The sequence below is a fragment of the Eschrichtius robustus genome, chromosome 11, assembly GCF_028021215.1.
Source record: "Eschrichtius robustus isolate mEscRob2 chromosome 11, mEscRob2.pri, whole genome shotgun sequence".
In the NCBI taxonomy this organism is placed as follows: Eukaryota; Metazoa; Chordata; class Mammalia; order Artiodactyla; family Eschrichtiidae; genus Eschrichtius; species Eschrichtius robustus.
In genome coordinates, this window is record NC_090834.1 from 57,788,376 (window position 1) to 57,809,913 (window position 21,538).

Here is a 21,538-nt window from a genome sequence, read left to right on the forward strand (position 1 = left end):
CTTAGTTTCTTCATAAAAGAAATATTTATCAGCAGGAAGAGAAAAGGGCAAATTTGCCAGGCAACTTTTCCCAAATATGCAGTAATATTTGGGATCATTAATAAAACATTGGGTTTTTGACTCTGATTTCAGGTAATTAAAGCCAAATTCTAAACACCTGATTGTCACACTAATGTTCCTTTATTTCATTAAACTAATAGATTTCTATCACATGCCTACTTGTGTAATTGGCACTGTGCTGAGCAATGGGGGATATGGTAGTGAATAGAACAGCTCTGACATCTCTAGATGAGCTTCATGCACCTGTGGAATCCTTTATATTTTAAGTAGTAGCTCTTAGTTGTAATTAATGTGTGTATTTTCTGGGTAAGTACCATAGTTTCGATAGATTCTCAATGTGTCCTGTGACACGAGGGTATTTCAGTTAGCTTTAACTTGACATACTAGTACTGTTTTGGACAAATGTAGTGAACCGTTTTATCCATATAGGTCTCTCATTTTTTGAAGGTTGAATGCAAAAGCATTATGTTGTTATTCTTTCCTTTCCTGAAAGTTGAGATCTTAGTTGTCATTAAAATACATTAGGTACCCAAAATAATGTAGGGTATCATTTCATTTTGCACTGATGAGATTCTTCCTGGAGTATAGTATTTAGATTGGGATGCCAAACTCTAAGAAGAATATTAATATAGTATAGTGAGTTATTTATGAGGAGAACCACAAAGAAGATGATTTAATGAAATGAAAATACTTTATCTAGCAGAAATTTAGGGGAGATATAACTGTCTGTATACATTTAAAGAATTGACTTGTGTAAGAGTATTTCTTTCATGGGCTGAGCCAGCATCAGTGGATACAAATTATGGGGTAGTAGAACTGAGCTTATAGAAGTGAGAACATTTGCTCTTCCTATATTGCAGAGAAATAATTATCTTAAGGCTGACAGATACTGTTAAAAACATTTTCTAAACTTGCAGGTTTATGTTAAGTAGAGTTTATGAGGAGGCAGTCATCTTTTTAGCAAGAAATACCTTTAGAAATTGAGGTAGTAAGTTAAGAGAAGTAAAGCAAATAGAATTTTGACTTTTTAATTTAATAGATTGCACTTGGGTGTTTTTCTTTACTAGTGAATATTATTTTTTACTAGTGAAATAAAAAGCCTACTTCTCTTGTTTAAAGCTGTTTGTTTAAAGTAAAACTTAGTTTCTCAGAAATTTTGGTGTTGGAAACACGTTTCTGCCTAATCACTAAAAGAAAACAATGTAACAAAAATTATCTAGTATTTAGAATTCTATTTTTTTAAGCTGTAACTCTTCTTAATGATTGATAAATGTATAAATTAACTGAACTTTGCAATGTAAAAATCAAATGGAATATTTCTTCAAAAAATAGGAATCCATCAAAAAAGAGAGGATTTTATATATTTGATCGTCTGAAAATCGAATACCTAGAAACATACGGTGTCTGCTCTCAGACCACGATGAAGTTAAACTAGAAATCAATAACAGAAAGATAACTGTAAAATCCCCGGATAGTTGGACATTAAACAGTACACTTCTAAATAACACATGGGTCAAAAAAAATCTCAAGAGGATATTTTAAAATATTTTGAATTAAATGAAAATAAGCACGCAAATTACCAAAATTTGCAGTTGAAAGTTTGCAGCGAAAACAGTGGTTAGAGGGAAATTTATAGTACTGAATATATATGTATAAAGCAAAGGCTAGTTCTTTGAAAAGATCAATAAAATTTATGAGCCTCTAGCCAGGCTAAGGAAACAAAGAAAGGTGACACAGATTACTAATATCAGAAATGAAAAAGAGGACATCACTGTATATCCCATGGACATTAAAAGGATAATAAAGGAATGCTGTGAATAACTCGATTCCCACAGATTCGATAACCTAGATGAAATGGACCAATTACTTGAAAGGGACAATCTGCTAAGTCTCACAACAGAAGAATAGATAATATGCACAAGTCTCTATGAAAGAAATTGGATTGATAATTAACCTTCTAAAACGGAACACCAGGCTCAGATGGGTTCAGTAGTGAATTCTAACAAACATTTACGGAGGAAATTATACCAATTTTCTTCAGTCTTTTTCAGAAGATAGAAGGAGAGAGAATAATTCCTAACTAATTATATGAGGCCAGCATTACCTTAATACACAAACCAGACAAAGATATTATAAAAAAAGAAAATTATAGGCCAATATCTCTCATGAACATAAAGACAAATTTTCAAAAAATATTAGCAAATTAAATCCAACAATGCATAAATAGTATAATACACCATGACCAAGTGGGATTTATCCCGGGTATAAAAGGCTGGTTCAATATTTGAAAACGAGTTTTCACACATCACCAGGTTAAAGAAGAAAATATCACATGATCATGTCAATACATACAGAAAAATCATTTGATAAAATTCAACACCCTTACATGATTAAAACTCTCAGTAAAGTAGGAAGAGATGGAAACTTCCTTGATTAAAAAATATATATATTGGGAATTCCCTGGCCATCCAGTGGTTAGGACTCTGCAGTTCCACTGCTGGGGCCCCGGGTTCCATCCCTGGATGGCGAACTAAGATCCCACGAGCCATGCAACGTGGCCAAAAAAACCCCAAAAAACAAACTGATTCGCTATGGAGGCAGAGAATAAATCCTATACAAAATTGGAGGATTTCCAGTACTTGGCTTTCAACAAAAGTGAAGGAGCATCTAATAGATTTGTTAGCTGAATATTTAATTAAAAATTATTTTTTAAAAAATCTACAAAAACTTACACGTAACATCTATTTAATGAGGAGTAACTTGAAGTTTTTCCCACTAAGATCAGGAACAATGCAAGGGTATCTGCTCTCTTCATTCCTTTTCAACATCATACTGGAAGTTCTAAGTAATGCAGTAAGATAAGAAAAGGAAATAAGAGATACACAGATTGAGAAGGGAGAAATAAAACTGTTGTTTTTTGCCAATGACATCATTTTCTATGTAGAAAATGTGAAAGAATCAACCAAAAAATCTCCTGGAACTAATTCGTGATTATAGCAGTGTTGCAGGATAAAATGTTAATACACAAATGTCAATCACTTTCTTATATGCCATCAGTGAATGTGTAGAATCTGAATTTTAAAACATAGTAGTACCTTTACATTAGCTCCCCTAAAACTGAAATACCTAGGTATAAATCTAACGAAATATGAAAAAATGTATATGAGGAAAACAAAACTAATGAAAGAAAGAAGAATCAATAAATGGAGAGATATTCCATGTTCACGGACAAGAACACTTACTATTGTCAAGATGTCACTTCTTCCCAACTTAATCTGTAGATTTCACTGCAATCCCAATCAAAATCCCAGCAACTTATTTGTGGATATCAACAAACTGACTCTAAAATTTATAAGCAAAAGACCTAGAATACACAGTGTTGTAAAAGAACAAAGTTGAAGTACTGACAGTACCTGAGTCCATGACTTACTATAAAACTATCATAATGAAGAGAGTGTGGTATTGGCAAGAGAATAGACAAGTAGATCAGTGGGGCAGAATAAAGAGCACTGAAATAGACACACATAAATATAGTTAACTTGTGTATGACAAAGGAACAAAGGCAATACAGTGGAGAAAAGATAGTCTTTACAAATGGTGCTGGCACAACTGGACATCCACATGCAAAAAATTGAATCTAGACACAGACCTTTACAACCTTTACAAAAATTAACTCAAAATGAATCACAGACCTGCATGTAAAATGCAAAACTATAAAACTCCAAGAAGATAACATAGAAGAAAATCTAGATTACCTCAGGTTTGATGATAACTTTTTTGATGCAATACCAAAGGTGCAATCCATGAAAGAAAGAATTGATATTCTGGACTTTGTTAAAATTTTAAAATTTCTGCTCTGTGAAAGACAGTGTCAACATAATGCAAATATAAGCCACAGAATGGCAGAAAATAATTTATAAAAGACATATCTGATAGAGGACTGTTATTCAAAATATACAAAAAACTCTTCAAGTCCAACAGTAAGAAAACAAACAACCTGATTTATAATGGGCCAAAGACCTTATCAGACAGATGGCAAATCATTACAGGAAAAGATGTACCATGTCCTATTTCATCAGGGAAATGTAAATTAAGACAACAGTGAGGTATTACTAGACACCTATTACAGTGGCCAGAATCAAGAACACTGATAACACCAAATGCTGGTGAGAATGTGGAGCAATAGGAACTTTGATTCATCGCTGATGGGAATGCAAAATGGCACAGCCACTTTGGAAGACAGTTTGCTGGCTTCTTACAAAACTAAACATTACCATATGATCCAGCAATCGTCTTCCTCGGTATTTGCCCAAAGAAGTTGAAGACTTACATCTATACAAAAACCTGCACATGAATGTTTATAGCACCTTTACTCAAAACTTGGCAAAACTTGAGAGCAACTAAGAATGTCCTTCAGTAGGTGAATGGATAAACTGAGGTGTATCCAGACAATGGTATATTGTCTAAAACAAAACAAATGAGCTGTCAAGCCACGAACAGACACGGAGGTTAAATCATATTAATAAAAGAAAGAAGGCAGTCTGAAATTAACTGTATGATTTCAACTATATGACATTCTGGAAGACATAAAACTATGGAGAAAGTAAAAAGAACAGTGGTTGTCAGGGTTTAGAGAGGAATGAGGGATGAATCGGTGAAGCACAGAGGATTTTTAGAGCAGTAAAACTACTCTGTCTGATACTATTGTAATGATGGGTGAGTGTTGCTATATATATGTCCAGACTCGTAGAATGTACCACACTAAGGGTAACTGTAATGTGAACTACGGACTCTGGGTGGTAGTTATGTGTCAGGATAGGTTCATCAATTCTAACAAACATACTTTTAAGAATGGAGGAAGCTGTGCATTGGCATGGAATACATGTGAAATCTCTGTACCTTCTCAATTTTGCTTAGACCCTAAAACTGCTCTTAAAAAATTAAGTTCTTAAGTTTGTTTAAAATTTAATGCTATAACATCATAGTTTTAAAACTTCTGCAATTTCCATTTCTGTTTGTGTAAAATTTATTATATAAGTATATATGAGATGGATAGATAGGAAGTGGTTAACTGAAATATAATTGTATTTTAAGTTTGAACAATTAGATTTAGTAAGTTACTTACAAAATAGTAAAAATCGTTCAAGTTTCATTGAACCAACATTGCCAACATTGGCAATGAAATTGCCAACATTTGAACATTTTAACCTAGAAAACAGGCAGTTATGTATGGCTTAACCAAGTATTATATTTCAAAAACAAAAATGTTTGAGCTCTAGCTAGTGTCCCACTCATTTCAACTAATGTTCAAAACATAATTGATGTGAAAGAATAGTATTTGTTATAGTTATTTCATCACTACTTTAGTCCTCAATGAAAGAGGATAAAGTACAGAAAAATATTTTCTATGTCTGATGAAATAACATGCTATAAGTGATATTAATTTATGCTAGGGGATATGTCAAGCAATTTTCTTTAGGAATGTAAAAGACGAGCAAAAAATATGAATACCATGAAGTGGTAGTTATTGGTTATTAATGATCAGAGAATTTTAGCACATCTTAGACCAGACTTCATTAGGCGATTCTTCAAAATCAGAAAGGGACTGCTGAAAGTGCTTTTATACTAGGTCTGCTAAGAAAGATAAAGTTTTATGCAGACTGTTGAACAGTTTCTTTGTAAAGAATATACGGCCCATAGTCACATGAAAAAGTGTTTGATACCACTATTCATCAGAGAATTCCCAATTTAAACCATAATGAGATACTACTTTACCTCCACTATAATGACTAAAATGAAAATGACTTACAGTACCAAATGTTAGCAAGAATGTGGACCAACTGGAACTCTTAAACACCTTGCTGGTGGGAATGTAAAATGGTATAACCACTTACACTTCAGCCATTTGTTCGAATGTTAAACAAACTGTTACCCCATAACCCAGTGATTTCACTCCTAGGTATTTATCTTAGAGAAATGAAACCAAATGTTTACAAAAAACCTTGTGTAATAATGTTCATAGCATCTTTGTTCATAATAGTCCCCATATATGGATTATTACTAGGCAATAAAAAGAAATGACCTATAATGCATGCAACTCTATGGATTTGTCTCAAAGGCATTATCATGTGTGAGAAGCCAAAAAGTACATACTGTTTTATTCCATTTAAGTTCTGGAATTAACCAAACTGATCTATGGTTACAGTGTTCAAAACTGTAATTCATTTTCGCTTTTGGTGGAGGAGAGGGATTGAGTAGGAAACAGGGCAGGGGGGAATTTTCTGGGGTGATGTGTAATATTCCTTATCTTGATGGAGGTGTGGATTACACAGATGTATGCATTTGTCAGAACTGATTAACTGAACACCTAAGATCTGTTCATTTCAATGGATGTCAATTATACCTCAATAAAAATATTTTAAGTATTGATAGTGGTTTGACAATCATTTTCAAAGAGCTGATTTCTAAATAGTATACAGAGTTTTCATGAACCCATAATTAGAAAATCTGTCAAGACATTTCTGCTGCTAATATAGCACAGTGATTGAAAAGATGGTCTCTGAAGTCAGACTGTCTATAATTTAGTTCTGCCTTTAATATGTACTAACTGTGACCATAAGCAAATTACTGTACCTTTCTGCATGTTCTCACTTTCCTAGTCTTATAAAATGGTACCTATTTAATAGGTACTTATAAAATAGTACCTATTTAATCAGATTATATTGGAATTATATGAATTAATTCATGTAATGCTTCTGGAGTAATTCCTGGAGCATAGTGATCACTCACTAATGTTAACTTCTGTTATTAATATACTGCTGTTGATATCACTCATTAATACCTTCCTTCAGTTTCTTGGCCCCCTTAAGGAATACTGTCATACTCAATTATCTTCCTTTTTGTCTACTCAGTAATTTGGACTTACATGAAAAAGATTATTGGTAAACCTTGGAATCATATATTACAGGTGTTTGCTAAAGACTTGCTGTATAACTAACTGTCCTGTGCTCTGGAGGTACAAAGACATGATTCCATTCCTAAGCTCTCCATATTGTGGGAGAAAGATACAGGGAAGTAGTAAATGGTAATATAATGTCATAAATGTGATATGTGATGGAGATCACTCCAGTGTGCTATGGAGGAACCAGATACCTAACCCATACTTGGCAGAAGATGATACCTATGCTTGGCTGTGTTTTTGTTTTGTCTTTTTTTTTTTTTAATTGAATTGGGCTATCAGGTCAATTGCTTCTGAACGGTTTATCCCTACCACTAATTCTAACTCTGAACATCCCTTAGACTAAGACAAATCATATTCCACATTATAATAATTAGAATGATATGTTCTACTTCACTCAAGTCTAGATTAACTTTAGGTACAGATAGTTAAGAATCCATTAAGTCAAAGTCAGTCAATCTGCCCATAACTTGAGCTTCCAGCCTTTCCACTTCAATGTTTCTCCCATCAGTTAATAACATCCATGTTTGCTTGGATCCAAAACTTGAGAGGCACATCATTAACTTTTCTTTTTCTCTCACTTCCCAACCATTCTTGCAGCAAATCCAGTCAGCTCTCTATGCAAAATGTATCCAGTGTTTAAACGTTCCTCATTCCTTTCATAACTACATTCTTGTCCAAGTCACCATCACTTTTTAAAAATATAATTTAGTGATTTTTAGTATATTCTCAAGGTTGTGTAGCTATCGCCACTATCTAACTCCAGGGCATTTTCCTCACCCCACAAAGAAACCCCATACCCTGTACGTTAGCATTTACTCACCATTTTCCCTTTCCCCAGCCCACGGCAGCTGCCAGTCTACTTTCTGTTTCCCTAAGTTGCCTTTCCAGACACTGCATATACATAGAATCATACAATATGTGGCCTTCGTGTCTGGCTTCTTTCAGATAGCATAATATTTTCAAGGTTCATCTATGTAGTAAGAATCAGTACTACATTCCTTTTTATGGCTAAATAATATTCCCCCTTGTATGGATATACCACGTTTATCCATTCTATGTTTGTCTTTGAAATAATGATTGGAGTTAGTCTGAAACGCACTTTGGGCTGAAGAGAACAGAAATGTAAACACCTGAGATCATAAGAGAACATGGCATTTTGGAGGAATATTTCTGATTTAATATGCCTCAGTGAAGAAATGTTTTAAAGAAAAGAAAACAATGGAGAGAGGGAGGGCAAAACGACTAAACTGTTGTTAGAATCCACAGTCTGCTTTAAAAGGTCCTGTAGGGAACTCCCTGGTGGCACAGTGGTTAAGACTCCATGCTCCCAATGCAGGGGGTCCGGGTTCAATCCCTGGTCTGGGAATTAGATCCCACATGCATGTCGCAACTAAGAGTTCACATGCCACAACTAAGGAGCCTGCCTGCCGCAACTAAGACCTGACGCAACCAAATAAATAAATATCCTGGTCCTGTAGAGGACCAGATGGCTTCACAGGAGAATTCTACCAAACCTTTTGTTTGTTTGTTTTAATTATTTTTTTTTATTGGAGTATAGTTGATTTACAGTGTTGTGTTAGTTTCTGCTGTACAGCAAAGTGAGTCAGTTATGAATTCTACCAAACCTTTAGAGAAGTGTTAACACATCCTTCTGAAACTATTCCAAAACATTGCAGAGGAAGGAACACTTCCACACTCATTCTATGAGGCCAACATCACCCTGATATGAAAACTGGACAAAGATATCATAAAAAAAGAAAATTACAGGCCAATATCACTGATGAACATAGATGCAAAAATCCTCAACCAAATACTAGCAAACCGAATCCAGTAATACATTAAAAGGGGACTTCTCTGGCCCAGTGGTTAAGACTCCACATTTATACTGCTGGGGGTGCGGGTTCGATCCCTGGTCAGGGAACTAATAAAATGTCACATGCCATGTGGCACAGCCAAAAAGAAAAACTCAAAACGTTAAAAGGATCATACACTGTGATCAAATGGGATTGATCTCAGGGATGCAAGGATTCCTCAATATCTGCAAATCAGTGTGATATACCACATTAACAAATTGAAGAATAAAAACCATATAATCATCTCAATAGATGCAGAAAGCTTTTGATAAAATTCAACGTCCATTTATGATAAAAACACTCCAGAAAGTGGACATAGAAGGAACGTACCTCAACATCATAAAGGCTGTATATGACAAACGCACAGCTAACATCATACTCTATGGTGAAAAGCTATAAGTATTTCCTCTAAGATCAGGAACAAGACAAAGATCCCCACTCTCACCACTTTTATTCAACATAGTTTTGGAAGTCCTAGCCACAGCAATCAGGGAAGAAAAGGAAATTTAAAAATCCAAATTGGAAAGGAGGAAACTGCCTTAAACTGCCACTGTTTGCGGATGACATGGTGCTGTACATAGAAAATCCTAAAGATGCTACCAGAAAACTACTAGAGTTCAGCAGTGAATTTGGAAAAGTTGCAGGAAACAAAATTAACATACATGGATCTGTTGTGGTTTACATATATTTATACACACACACACACATACACATATATATGCACAATGGAATGCTACTCAGTCTTAAAGAAATTTTGCCATTTGCCGTAACATGGATGGACTTGGAGGGCATTATGCTAAGTGAAATAAGTCAGACAGAGAAATACAAATACTTTACGATATCACTAACATGGAATCTAAAAAATACGACAGACTAGTGAATAAAACAAAATATAGGCAGACTCACAGATATAGGGAACAAACTAGTGGTTACCAGTGGGAGGGGGAGGTACAGACTGTTGGGTGTAAGATAGACTCAAGAATGTATTGTACAACATGGGGAGTATAGCCAGTATTTCGTAATAACTGTAAATGGAAAGTAACCTTTAAAAATCGTACTAAAAATAAAAGGTCCTGTAAGAAGTAAGAAATTTGGATATAATTTTAATATATGTATATTTATTAGAATATCCTCTAGTTCTAATTTAGGGTTTTTAAAAAATTATTTAGCATACTAAATCTAATTGTAAGATCGAAACAGGAGAAATCCAGATGGGTAGTTTTCTGTTTTCATATAATAATGGCTATTTTAGGTTTGCGTTTTAATACAGTAGTCAGGTTAAAAGCCTTTAGGGGAGTTTTTAATTAATTTTTCTGCTAAATTTTTTTGTTGCTTAGAGTAATGGAAGTAATTGACATGGATTTTCTAGCAATACTGGCACTCTTCTAATGTTCAGCAGCTTTTAAAAATAGGAATAGTGAAATACTTCAATATTTTTTTCAGTTCCCAGCATGACCTCAAAAAATAACAAATGGAATTCTCAGTGAAACATCATAGTAATAACATTAAGTGGATAGAGGCTTAGGTTATAATCAGGTTGGTCTAATGAAGTTCAGAGATAGAAACTTAGCCAAAAATTAATTTATTTAACATATCTAGGTTTTAATTTTCCTTTTTTGTAAAGTGATGTAGTACCAGACATGATCTTGAAAGTGCATCTAATCTGACCTTCTACTATTAGATAATTAAAATTCTAAAACTATTCATTTTATTGTATATGCTAATGTGATAGTTATAATATATATAAACATGTATTCATTCCCATGCACAATATTTATAATATGTATAAACCTGTGTTCATTGTCATACACAATGACAAAATGGTTGTCATTTTAATTTCTGAAAGATGTCAGTCACTGGCAATTTTATTACTTTCTTTGGAAGACAATTTAATAATACTTGAGAGAATCCAGTCTTTTATAGATAAGGAAACTCAGGGCTAATGAAGATATATGACCTGTCCAGGGGTACATTGCCATTTAGTTTAGGAACAGGGATTCTATTCATTCATTAAACATCTTTTTAGAGCCTACTTCATAAGGCAGCTAGGTGGGATGGAGGTGGAATCGGACACAGGTGGAAACAGAGGATAGAGGACATACGTGGCATGACAGATAAGAAAACAAGTAGTTTCATCTTAATACTAACTACGTAGAATTAGAGGTGCATGCACAGTGCTTTGATGACACAGATGGGAAGATCATGGTGCTGTTTAATTAACTTAGTGGCAGATCTAGAACTAAGTTTCTCAACTCTTAGTCCAGGGTTTCCTTTTTATTTTCACTGTTACACCCTGTTTATCTGAGCAGGAAAATATTTAAATTAGTTTTCTTGTTTGTAAGTGGCATTAAAATTGACCATACTACACCTGCGGATTTGGTAGTAAAAACAGATGATTTGTAGATTGGTATCTTATTTATTTGGAATTTTCTTGTATTTTTTATTCAAAATGAATTCCCTTCCTGTAGTTGTAAACTCTAATTGACAAAGCAGCATCCATAACCTAAATTTTGGGGTTTTTGAACTGTGTTAGTAGACTTCCATAGCAGTTTCAAATATTATTCTCTATGTAGGTGGAAAAGAGTTCTTATTCCCAAATGAATCAAAAACTTGAATCATTTAGTTTAAAAAAAATTCTTCTTCAAGCAAGGTTTCCGTTGATTTTGTACTCCCTAGACATTGCATAGTATTTTAAAAAATTATCAAAATTTGCTTTTTGTTTAATTTTTGTTCCTACTGTTCTTTTTTAACCAAAGACATTTGCATTGCCATTCAAATCAATAGAATAGTCTTAAGATTCCTCTTTGGGGAAGAGTTTATTTTAATATGTATTCATTCCTAAGTAAGTAATTTTAAAATTTAAGGTTAATTAGGGTTAGCTGTACTAGTGTTTTGGATGTTCTTAATATGTTTTTCTTTTTAAAATTTTAATTTCTAATAGATATATTCTGAAATCTCTTTAGAACAGAAGAAAGATTTTTTAAATTTTATTGAAGTATAGTTGATTTGCAGTGTTGTGTTAATTTCTACTGTACAGCAAGGTGACTCAGTTATACATATTCTTTTTCATATTCTTTTCCATTATGGTTTATCACAGGATATTAAATATAGTCCCGTGTGCTACACAGTAGGACCTTGTTGTTTATCCATCTTATATATACTAGTTTGCATCTGCTAACCCTAGGCTCCCAATTCTCCGACCCTCCCCCACCCCAACCCCTGGCAACACAGGTCTTAGAAAACAAGAAAGATTTTTATGCTGTCTTTTTTTTTTCCACTTTTTTAGAAATCGAAACGAGTTGGCTGAGACTCTTGCGCTCCTGAAAGCACAAATTGATCCTGTACTATTGAAAAACTCTAGCCAACAGGACAACTCTTCCCGGGAAAGTCCCAGCTTAGAGGATGAGGAGACTAAAAAGGAGGAAGAAACACCTAAACAAGGTTTTTTTTGTGTGTTTTGTTTTGCTTTGTTTTGTAATTTCTTCTCTTTTCTACTCCTCTTCCCAGCTATATAAATTGAAATTCCCTCAATTTGAAAATTTTTAACCCTTCCTGTAAAAGGAGGTACATTTTCCTTTTATTTAATGAAAAAAAAAAAAGCAGCAGCAGCAAAAAAACCATTGAGGACTTTGGTCTTTTATATTGAACATTTAAAAAATTTAAATAAAAAATGTTCATATCATCAAAACATAATATCTGTTACTAATTTAAGAGTACAAGATATTAGTGAACTTTTTAAAAACTATTGTGGTAAAATATGCATAACATAAAATTTTATCATTTTAACCATTTTTAAGTGTACAGTTCTATGGCATTAAGTTCATTTGTGTTGTTGTGCAACTGTCACCACCATTCATCTCCAGACTTAGCTCCCCCAACTGAAACTCTGTACTCATTAAACACTAATTCCCCTTTTCTCCTCCCCTCAGCCCCAGGCATCCATCATTCTACTTTCTTTCTCTATGAATTTGACTAACTCTAGGAACCTTATTTCAGAGAAATCATGGCAGTATTTGTCCATTTGTGACTGTCTCATTTTCATTGAGCTTAATGTCTTCAGTGTTCATCCATATTGTAGCAAGTATCAGAATTTTTCCTTTTTAAGGCTAATATTCCATTGTGTGTATCTACCACATTTTATGTATTCATCTGTCACTGGATACTTGGGTTTCTTCTACCTTTTGTCTGTTGAGAATAATGCTGCTATGAAAGTGGGTGTATAGATATCTGCTTTCACTTCTTTTGGGTATATACCTGAAGTAGAATTACTGGATCTGATGATAGTTCTGTTTTTAATTTTTTGAGGATCTGCCGTACCGTTTTCTACAGCCACTGCACCATTTTACATTCCTACCAATAATGCATAAGGGTTCCAATTTTTTCACATGCTACACATCACTTGTCACTTTCTTTTCTTTGTTTTAAAATAATAGCCATTCTAATGGATGTGAAGTGGTATCTGTGGTTTTGATTTGCCTTTTCATATTGGCTATAATGATGTTGAACACCTTTTCTTAGCCATTTGTGTATCTTCTCGGGAAAAATATCTATTCAAGTCCTTTGCCAGTTCTTTAAGTGTGTGTGTGTGTGTGTGTGTGTGTGTGTGTGTGTGTGTGGTGTGGATTGGTTTTCTTTATTTGTTTTGTTCTGGGTTGCCCTTAGCAAATCCTTAAGTCTACAAGAATTATAATTATTAAACTTGATTTCCTGATTGAGTTTCCTAGTATGCTTAACTGAGCAGATCAAATCGTAATCTTTTTAGAAGGACAGAACCAAGTCCTAACTTTTCTAGAAGCAGAGAAACCAACTGAAATTTTGTCTAACATCATTTTAGTTAATACTTTTTGTTGATAACATACCTTTTAATGACAGGGGAGAGAATTTGCTCTCCTTATTATGCTTTCTTCCTCTACTGTTAGTTTTCCTTTACTGTTTTGATTAGAACCTGAAAGCAATATGTTTTTACCTTATTTGCTGCTTTGAGGGAATTAACCATAAAGTCATCCCCTAGCTGCAAGCATTGCATAAAAACAAGTAATTATGCCTTTTAATGTAGGGTATAATGTTCGTACATATTAAGCATTGCTTTTAGCAAAAATCCTGCTTATTGTCCTCCTTTGACCAGTGTTTATATGATTTCAAATATCTTTGGTGGTCTTACTCATAAGCCATATTTCTGATTTGAAACATTATTTTCTATATCTTAAAATTCAGTTTGTAGCCTACATCAGTAAAACTTAATGATTTTGAAGTAGTCTAAACCCACTATTGAATTTTAAGATGTTTTTAAATTGAAGTATAATTGACATATAACATTATTATTCGTTTCAGGGGTACAACATAATGATTTGACGTTTGTATGCCTTGTGAAATGATCACCACAATAAATTTAGTAATTATCTGTCTCCATACAAAGTTACAAAAAACTTTTTCTTGTGATGAGAACCATTAAGATTTACTTTCTTAGCAATTTTCAAGTTTACTATATAATGTTATTGAATTTTCCAGATTTTTTTAGTAGCATCCCTAAGGATTAGTTCTGAGTTTAGACTTAATATTCATTTGGTCATTCAGTTTGGTCATTCATTCCTGTTTGCTTCTTCTCCAGTGTATTTAAATCAAGACCAAAGAGGTCAAGGCAATAGAAATTTAAGAGGCAATATTCCTATTAAGTGAACTTAAATTTTACACTGATTTTGAAGGGGGAGTCATTGTATAGTTTAAATTAGAAACAAAAACAAACTATTTCCTCAATAAAGTAAAGCTCTTTCTTGTATTTAATTCTAAAATTTCACTGTTGGGGGCCTTATAGGCGGGGGGTGGAATTTCAACAATAACACCAACTAACATTTATTGGGCATGTCCTGCTTCTTTGGAGCCTACCAAATGCTTCATGTGCATTTTTATTTAATCCTCTTAATAAAAGGATTAGCAGCTCTTTGAGGTACTATTATTATTTCAGTTTTACAGATGAAGGAATTTGGAAGTTTATAAGCTTGCCCAAGTCATATAGATAATAATGTGTCAGAGTCTAGATTTGAACTCTAATTCTTGTAAAGCCTATGCCTTTAACTAGAGTGATCTAGAACTGTACTTCTCAAATTTTAATATGCATGATGTTTACCTAGTGATTTACCTGATTCACCATTTTTACAGAGGCCAAGTTGATGTTGATGCTGCTGGTCAGAGGACCACAGTTTGAGTATCAAGGTTATAAAGGCAGTCTTCTCCTAACCTTGAAAACAAATATGGTCATCCCTTGGTCTCTCTGGGGATTGGTCCCAGAACCTCTGCTGATACCAAAATCCAAGAAGGCTCAAGTCCCTTATATAAAATAGAATAGTATTTGCATATCACCTATGCAAATCCTCCCGTATACTTCATTTAAATCATCCATAGATTACTTATAATACCTAATACAATCTAAATGCTATGTGAATAGTTGCCTGTGTGTGGCAAATTCAAGTTTCTCATTTTGGGACTTTCTGGAATTTTTTTTCTGAATATTTTCAATCTGAGGATGCAGAGGGCCAACTGGACAATAATGGCTTTCATACAGCTGTTTCTGAAAATATTCCTCAGTGAATGCTGATGTTCTGACTCTCAGTACAATTAAAAGAAAGTCTGTAAGGGAGGACATCTCTTGAAAAAGCAAAGGAGGGGAGGAGCAAGACATTTAGTTCTCTGGTTTTTTTCTTTCTCTTAAATAGTGTCTCTTCTGTTTCTCTTATTCTAACAGCAAAATGATTCTTATTCATTCATTCGACAAATACTTATTGTGCACCTACTATGTGCCAAACATGATTTTAGGCATGGGAATTTAGTAAACAAAGCAGAGTAAAATCCTTGCTTTCGTGAAGCTTACGTTGTAGTGGATAAAATAGCTGACACGTATATCATCACAATGTGCCAACACTGTTCTCAGTGCTTTACATATTTTTTTTTTTTCTCAATCCAGATGTAGTTCGTCCGTTAGAAGTTATTGATAACATGAGCTCTGTGGCCTAGTGATTGAGTTGACATTCCAATTTTTGGTTTACAAGAGGAGCAGAACTTAACCAACAGTCAAGTTCTCAGGAGAAGGAAAAAAGCTTTTCTTAGCCCATGGCACATAGATGGCCTAGTCATGGTGTGCTGCTAAGAAGCTTTGGTGGGGGGAGGGATTAAAACTTTTAATATCATTCAGGGAAGGATCTTTACCTTATCAATTAATATTTTCCCAAAAACTCCAATTTATTGGGTTGGTGATACAATGGAAACATTTTTGATATTGCAATTTATGAGTTGATTTATTCATTTTTTGTGAAATTGGTTCAATAGGAAATGTAGCAGTTAAGGGATAATCTGGCACACTTTCCTATACTGCATTTGGTATCTAGAAATGGATGTTATGGCCTGCATTCCGAAATAGGTTTTCTGAATTCAGTCTTTTTTTTTTTTTTTTAATTAATTAATTAATTTATTTAGGGCTACATTGGGTCTTCCTTGCTGCGCGTGAGCTTGCTTTAGTTGCGGCAAGCAGGGGCTACTCTTCGTTGCAGTGCACGGGCTTCTCATTGCGGTGGCTTGTCTTGTTGCGGAGCACGGGCTCTAGGTGCATGGGCTCAGTTGCTCCGCAGCGTGTGGGATCTTCCTGGACCAGGGCTCAAACCCGTGTCCCCTGCATTGGCAGGCAGATCCTTAACCACTGCGCCACCAGGGAAGCCCTGAATTCAGTCTTAAGGAGAATAATTAATATTGTTTACTTTGCCTTCCTGAAGTAATACTGACAGAGTGGAGAGAATAGCTAAAGGATAAATTACTAAACCAAAGTTTGCTAGTACAGTACTGAAAACTTAATGATGACCTTCAGTTACAAAAATTATGTGAATATCCTGAGTGTAGATGCCCTATTTATACAAAACCATTCTTTAAAATTCTATCAATTTGAAAATGCCTGATAGAATTTTAAAGAATAGTTTTGTATACAGGGCATCTATGCTCAGGATATTCATACAATTTTTGTAATTGAATACCATCATTATTTAGTTTTTAGTATTATACTAGCTCTTCATTCCACTCTAGGAAGGAAGGAAAGGAGAGAAGGGAGGAAGAAGAAAAGAAAAACGTTTCACGATTAGAGAAACTGTTGAAGTTTTCTTTTCTGATTGAGTTTGTTGTGACTAGAATCAGAAGGTGATAATTTAAGTTATCATTCATAATTTTTGGAAAATATCAGTGGCATGGTTTTTGACTCTCTACAGATTCCCCTATAAAAGGAACATTTTGATGGCAAAAATAAAAAACTGTTAACAGTATGTGAAATTAAGATCTTAAAGGGACTCGGTACTCTGGGCCTTATGAGTTCTCAAATTTCTCCAGCCAAAGTTCCCTTCCAGGACTAAACTCCACACAGAGCTTTGTGCAATCTGCTGGGAATAGGATCTAAATTAAGTACAATAGGGACAATGGAGACAAGCAGAAAAGAAGGTGCAAATAAAAGTATGGGAGAAGGCTAGAGTTAGGTGACCTCATAAAGTAAATCTCTTTAATTTTTTTTTTTTAATAAAATCTGGTAGTTCTTTTTTTTTTTTTTTAAATGGTAGGTTTCTGCTTTTAAGATTTATTTATTTTTATTGATTGATTGATTGGTTGCTATGTTGGGTCTTCGTTTCTGTGCTAGGGCTTTCTCTAGTTGCGGCAAGCGGGGTCCACTCTTCATCGCGGTGTGCAGGCCTCTCACTATCGAGGCCTCCCCCGTTGCGAAGCACAGGCTCCAGACGTGCAGGCTCAGTAGTTGTGGCTCACGGGCCTAGTTGCTCCATGGCATGTGGGATCTTCCCAGACCAGGGCTCGAACCCGTGTCCCCTGCATTAGCAGGCAGACTCTCAACCACTGCGCCACCAGGGAAGCCCCACTTTAATTTTTAATATAAAAAATGCAGAGCTCTATAGCTGTGGAATTAGAAAAACTGTCTACTTGCCATGAAAATGAGCAACTAAAAAAGATCCAGGTCAAATCCCACAGAATTATAATAACAAAAGAGAATAAGAGGTAAAATAACATCACTGCAGAGAATGAAAGCTTACCCAAAAGACATTCTTACTAAACATATGAAAACTTAATAGGTGGTAGAGTTATGATTTTTCAAAAATCTATGAATAACATCTGAGTCAACAAACACAAGAATTATTGACCTTAATAAATAGCAGATGGAAAGGTGTGTGTTTTTTTAAAAAGTTAAAAACAAAAGCAAATGAATAAAGAGATAAAGATTTGAGAGAAAGAGATAAGGATTTGAAGATACGCAGTGAAAATCCAACAGAGGTCCATAAAAAAGAAAACCAAAGCAAGGGAACAGACAAAAATGCTAAAGACTATGCTTAACAAAACTTCTTGAAATAAAAAAAGGATATGAGACTACGTATTTAAAAGACACTGCGTACCTTGGAAAATCAACCCAGAACAACCAACATCAAGACATATTCTAGTAAAATTATTGGGCTTTGAAGAAAGTACTTTGGCAATCCTGACAAAAAGACCAGGTAACTTATAGGGGAAAGAATATAAGACTGCCATCACTATATTTGAAAGCAATGACTTATGCCAGAAGAAAATGCCATAACATATGTAAGGGGGAAAAATGTGAACCAGAGATTTTATGTCTAGCCAAACTGACTTTTAGATAGAGACTACAGGTAAACTGCTATCGAAGACCTAATTCCCCATGAGTCTTTTTATAGGGATCTTCTAGTGAATGAGCTTCAGATAGCCAAAAAGACTAACAAAACCTCAATGGTGGGTGATATAGAAATAAATATAAATGTATTCATTTGTACATTTTAATATACATACATGTATTTCTTACCTCTGTTCATGAGAGGAATCTAAGAACAATGATACCCCAGTAGCAATGAGCACTGTTAGCTTCTAGATTTTTATTTCAAAATATTGTTTTCCATTAAAAGGAACTAGTGCCCCTTAAAGACAAGATTGATTCAGGAGATGGGCAGGGAAAATATAGGATAAACCTAGAATATCTTAGAATGACAGAAATGAAGGACATATTCAAAAAATAATTTAGGCATCTCAGTAGTACACAGTGCCAACTGGAAGGAGCTCTCAGTGGTGAAAGCAGAACTGTTTTAGCAACAAATTTATATGATGATAGACTTTAAATCTTAGAATAAAAGAAATACCTATGAGTTCCTACTTATATAAGTACTTAATTGAATAAATAAATAAATGGAGGTGAAGGGACAGGTCTTCCCTGCAGGTGAATATCAATTAATTCCTTTTGCACTGCAGGGACTACATTTCCCTGCAGTGTAGAAGGAATGAGAATAATAACAAATTTACCATTAGGGAAATACTGCAGTAGTAATTGTTGCAGGGAAGATCTCTGACAGACAATAAAATTAGTGGGTGCAAATTTGTGGAGAAACAGGATATTAGCATAATCTCAAAGTATCTCCCCAAGACATTTACCTGTTACAAAGGGGGAAATGGTTAACTTTACAGTGGAATGAGCAGCCAACACCACTGTAACTGAATGATCAAGGTATTTACATCATCATGTAGCCTCTGATATAATGCACAACATTTCTTCTGTGAAATTTTTCATCAAAAATGTATATCTTAATCTAGAGAAAACATCAAACAAGACCAAAGTGAGAGGTATTCTACAAAATAACTGTCAAGATCAGAAAAGACAAGGAAAGAATGAGGAATGGTCACAGATTGGAGGAGACTAAGGAAACACAAGAACAAAATGAGACATGGATCCTCAAAGGGAAAGGATCTGGTGGGGGGTTGGTTGGGAGGAAAGGCAAAATTTAAATAAAATCTGTTTATGTTTAATAGTATTTTACTAATGTTAATTTCCTGGTTTTGATAATTGTGCTGTGAGTATGTAAGTTGTTAACTTAGGGGAAACAGGGTGATGATGTACTTGAACTATTTTTGTAACACGTCTATATGTCTAAAATTATTTCAAAATAAAGATTTAAAAAAGAATGTTGGGTGAGCATTAACTTGGTAGTTACATGTAACTAAACCTAACTGACAGATACAGAGAACATGTAGTCTTTAATGGCTATGTGTTTTCACAGTGGAGCTATAGTAAGACAAAACAAATGGAGAAAGAATGGGAAGAGTACGTGCAAAAAACTTGTGAACCTTTCATTAAATCACTTTGGTGATGGTGGTGTCATTGTTATTCTGAAAACGTGCATAATATGAGGAAAAAATAACTGATGTTCTAATTATATCATCTGTGGTGTCCTTGAAAACCAAGATTCTCAGTGTGGGAAAAAGAAATAAGATGTAAGACAGAAAAGTTAAGGAAAAACAAATATCATTATGAACTCATGGGTTAATTTTATTATTTTCTAGCGCTGTCCACTGAAAAGACGTAAAAACAATGGCCAACCCAGTAGCAGTGAGCATCCTTTAGCACCCAGATCGTGGTCTTGAAATACAGTTTCCCATTAAAGTAAACCAAGGTGTCTTGGAAAAGTGGCTGATTCCAGTTCTGGGGCATAATGAGCCAAGAAACATCCTGTCATTCCAAGTAGTATGGACTGTGTCAAAGTCATTTCAGAAAGACTCAAGAGCCAACTTAAAAAGGTTTCCATTGTCTAAGATGGGACAATTTAAGCATCACAAGGAAAATAACTGTAGTGGATTAAAACACATTGAATATGTCTTAAATCCATGACTTCATCATAATACTAATAGAAAAACTGGTTACCTTTGGAGAATGCCAGTGGAGACCAAATTATTATTTTGAAAATTGTTAAATAAACAAAAAGAATTGAACTTTAATCCTGACTTTTCAGTATTAACTGTACCACTGTATAACAAAACAATAAATTAGTAAAGTTTATTTTTATAGGGTTTATAATCACTGATGGAAGATTGACAGAATGGGAATATCATTTTGTAATCCCTAATGAGAAAACGTTTTAGATACTCAGCATTAACATCTCTTAACATCACATGAAGAGATGATCAGACATTAATGCCTCTTGATAAAGAACATACCACCACTGAAGTAGTTTTGCCACAGAAATTGAACCTGAATCTGATGCAGGCTATAGATTAAAGTGATGATTTACAGGGAAAAAAGGACAGAGGAATATGGGAATGCAGTCAGCAAAATCCAGAAATTATAGAATTGAGTCACCATCAAATTACTTGATTTGGTGACTCAAATAAATTGCAAAAAAAGTAAAGGATGGAGGAACAATAGTAGGTTAAAGAGACCTAAAAAAGAAAATAAAAGGTAAAACTAAACTATAAAGCAAAATAAGGAAGTGATTAATATAAAAGTCAAGGTAATATTTATACTTGTTAAAGAAGGAATTACTATCAGGAAAAGGGTTGTGTGTGGCTTTTCGGGTGCTGACAGGGTTCTATTTCCTGTTTGCCTTCTAATAATTTATTAAGTGGTTCATTTGTTTTCTGTGGGTGGCTTTACTTTTTAAATTTTTATTTATTTATTTATTTGGCTGTGCCAGGTCTTAGTTGTGGCATGTAGGGTCTTCGTTGCAGCATGCGGGATCTTTTTTTTTAGTTGGGGCATGCGGGATCTTTTAGTTGAGTCACGTGGGATCTTTGTTGTGGCATGTGGGATCTTTAGTTGTGGCATGTAGGATCTAATTCCCTGACCAGGGATTGAACC

At 34.3% G+C, this 21,538-nt stretch overlaps 1 protein-coding gene across 1 annotated transcript in view; it reads left to right on the forward strand.

Annotated features, from left to right (window-relative positions):
* Positions 1–21,538, forward strand: part of RSF1 (remodeling and spacing factor 1) — a 168,513-nt gene that overhangs the window by 106,740 nt on the left and 40,235 nt on the right. Inside the window, exon 5 of the mRNA XM_068554578.1 lies at positions 12,161–12,315. Within this exon, the coding sequence (XP_068410679.1) occupies positions 12,161–12,315 (155 nt within the window). The remainder of the gene's footprint in view (positions 1–12,160; positions 12,316–21,538) is intronic.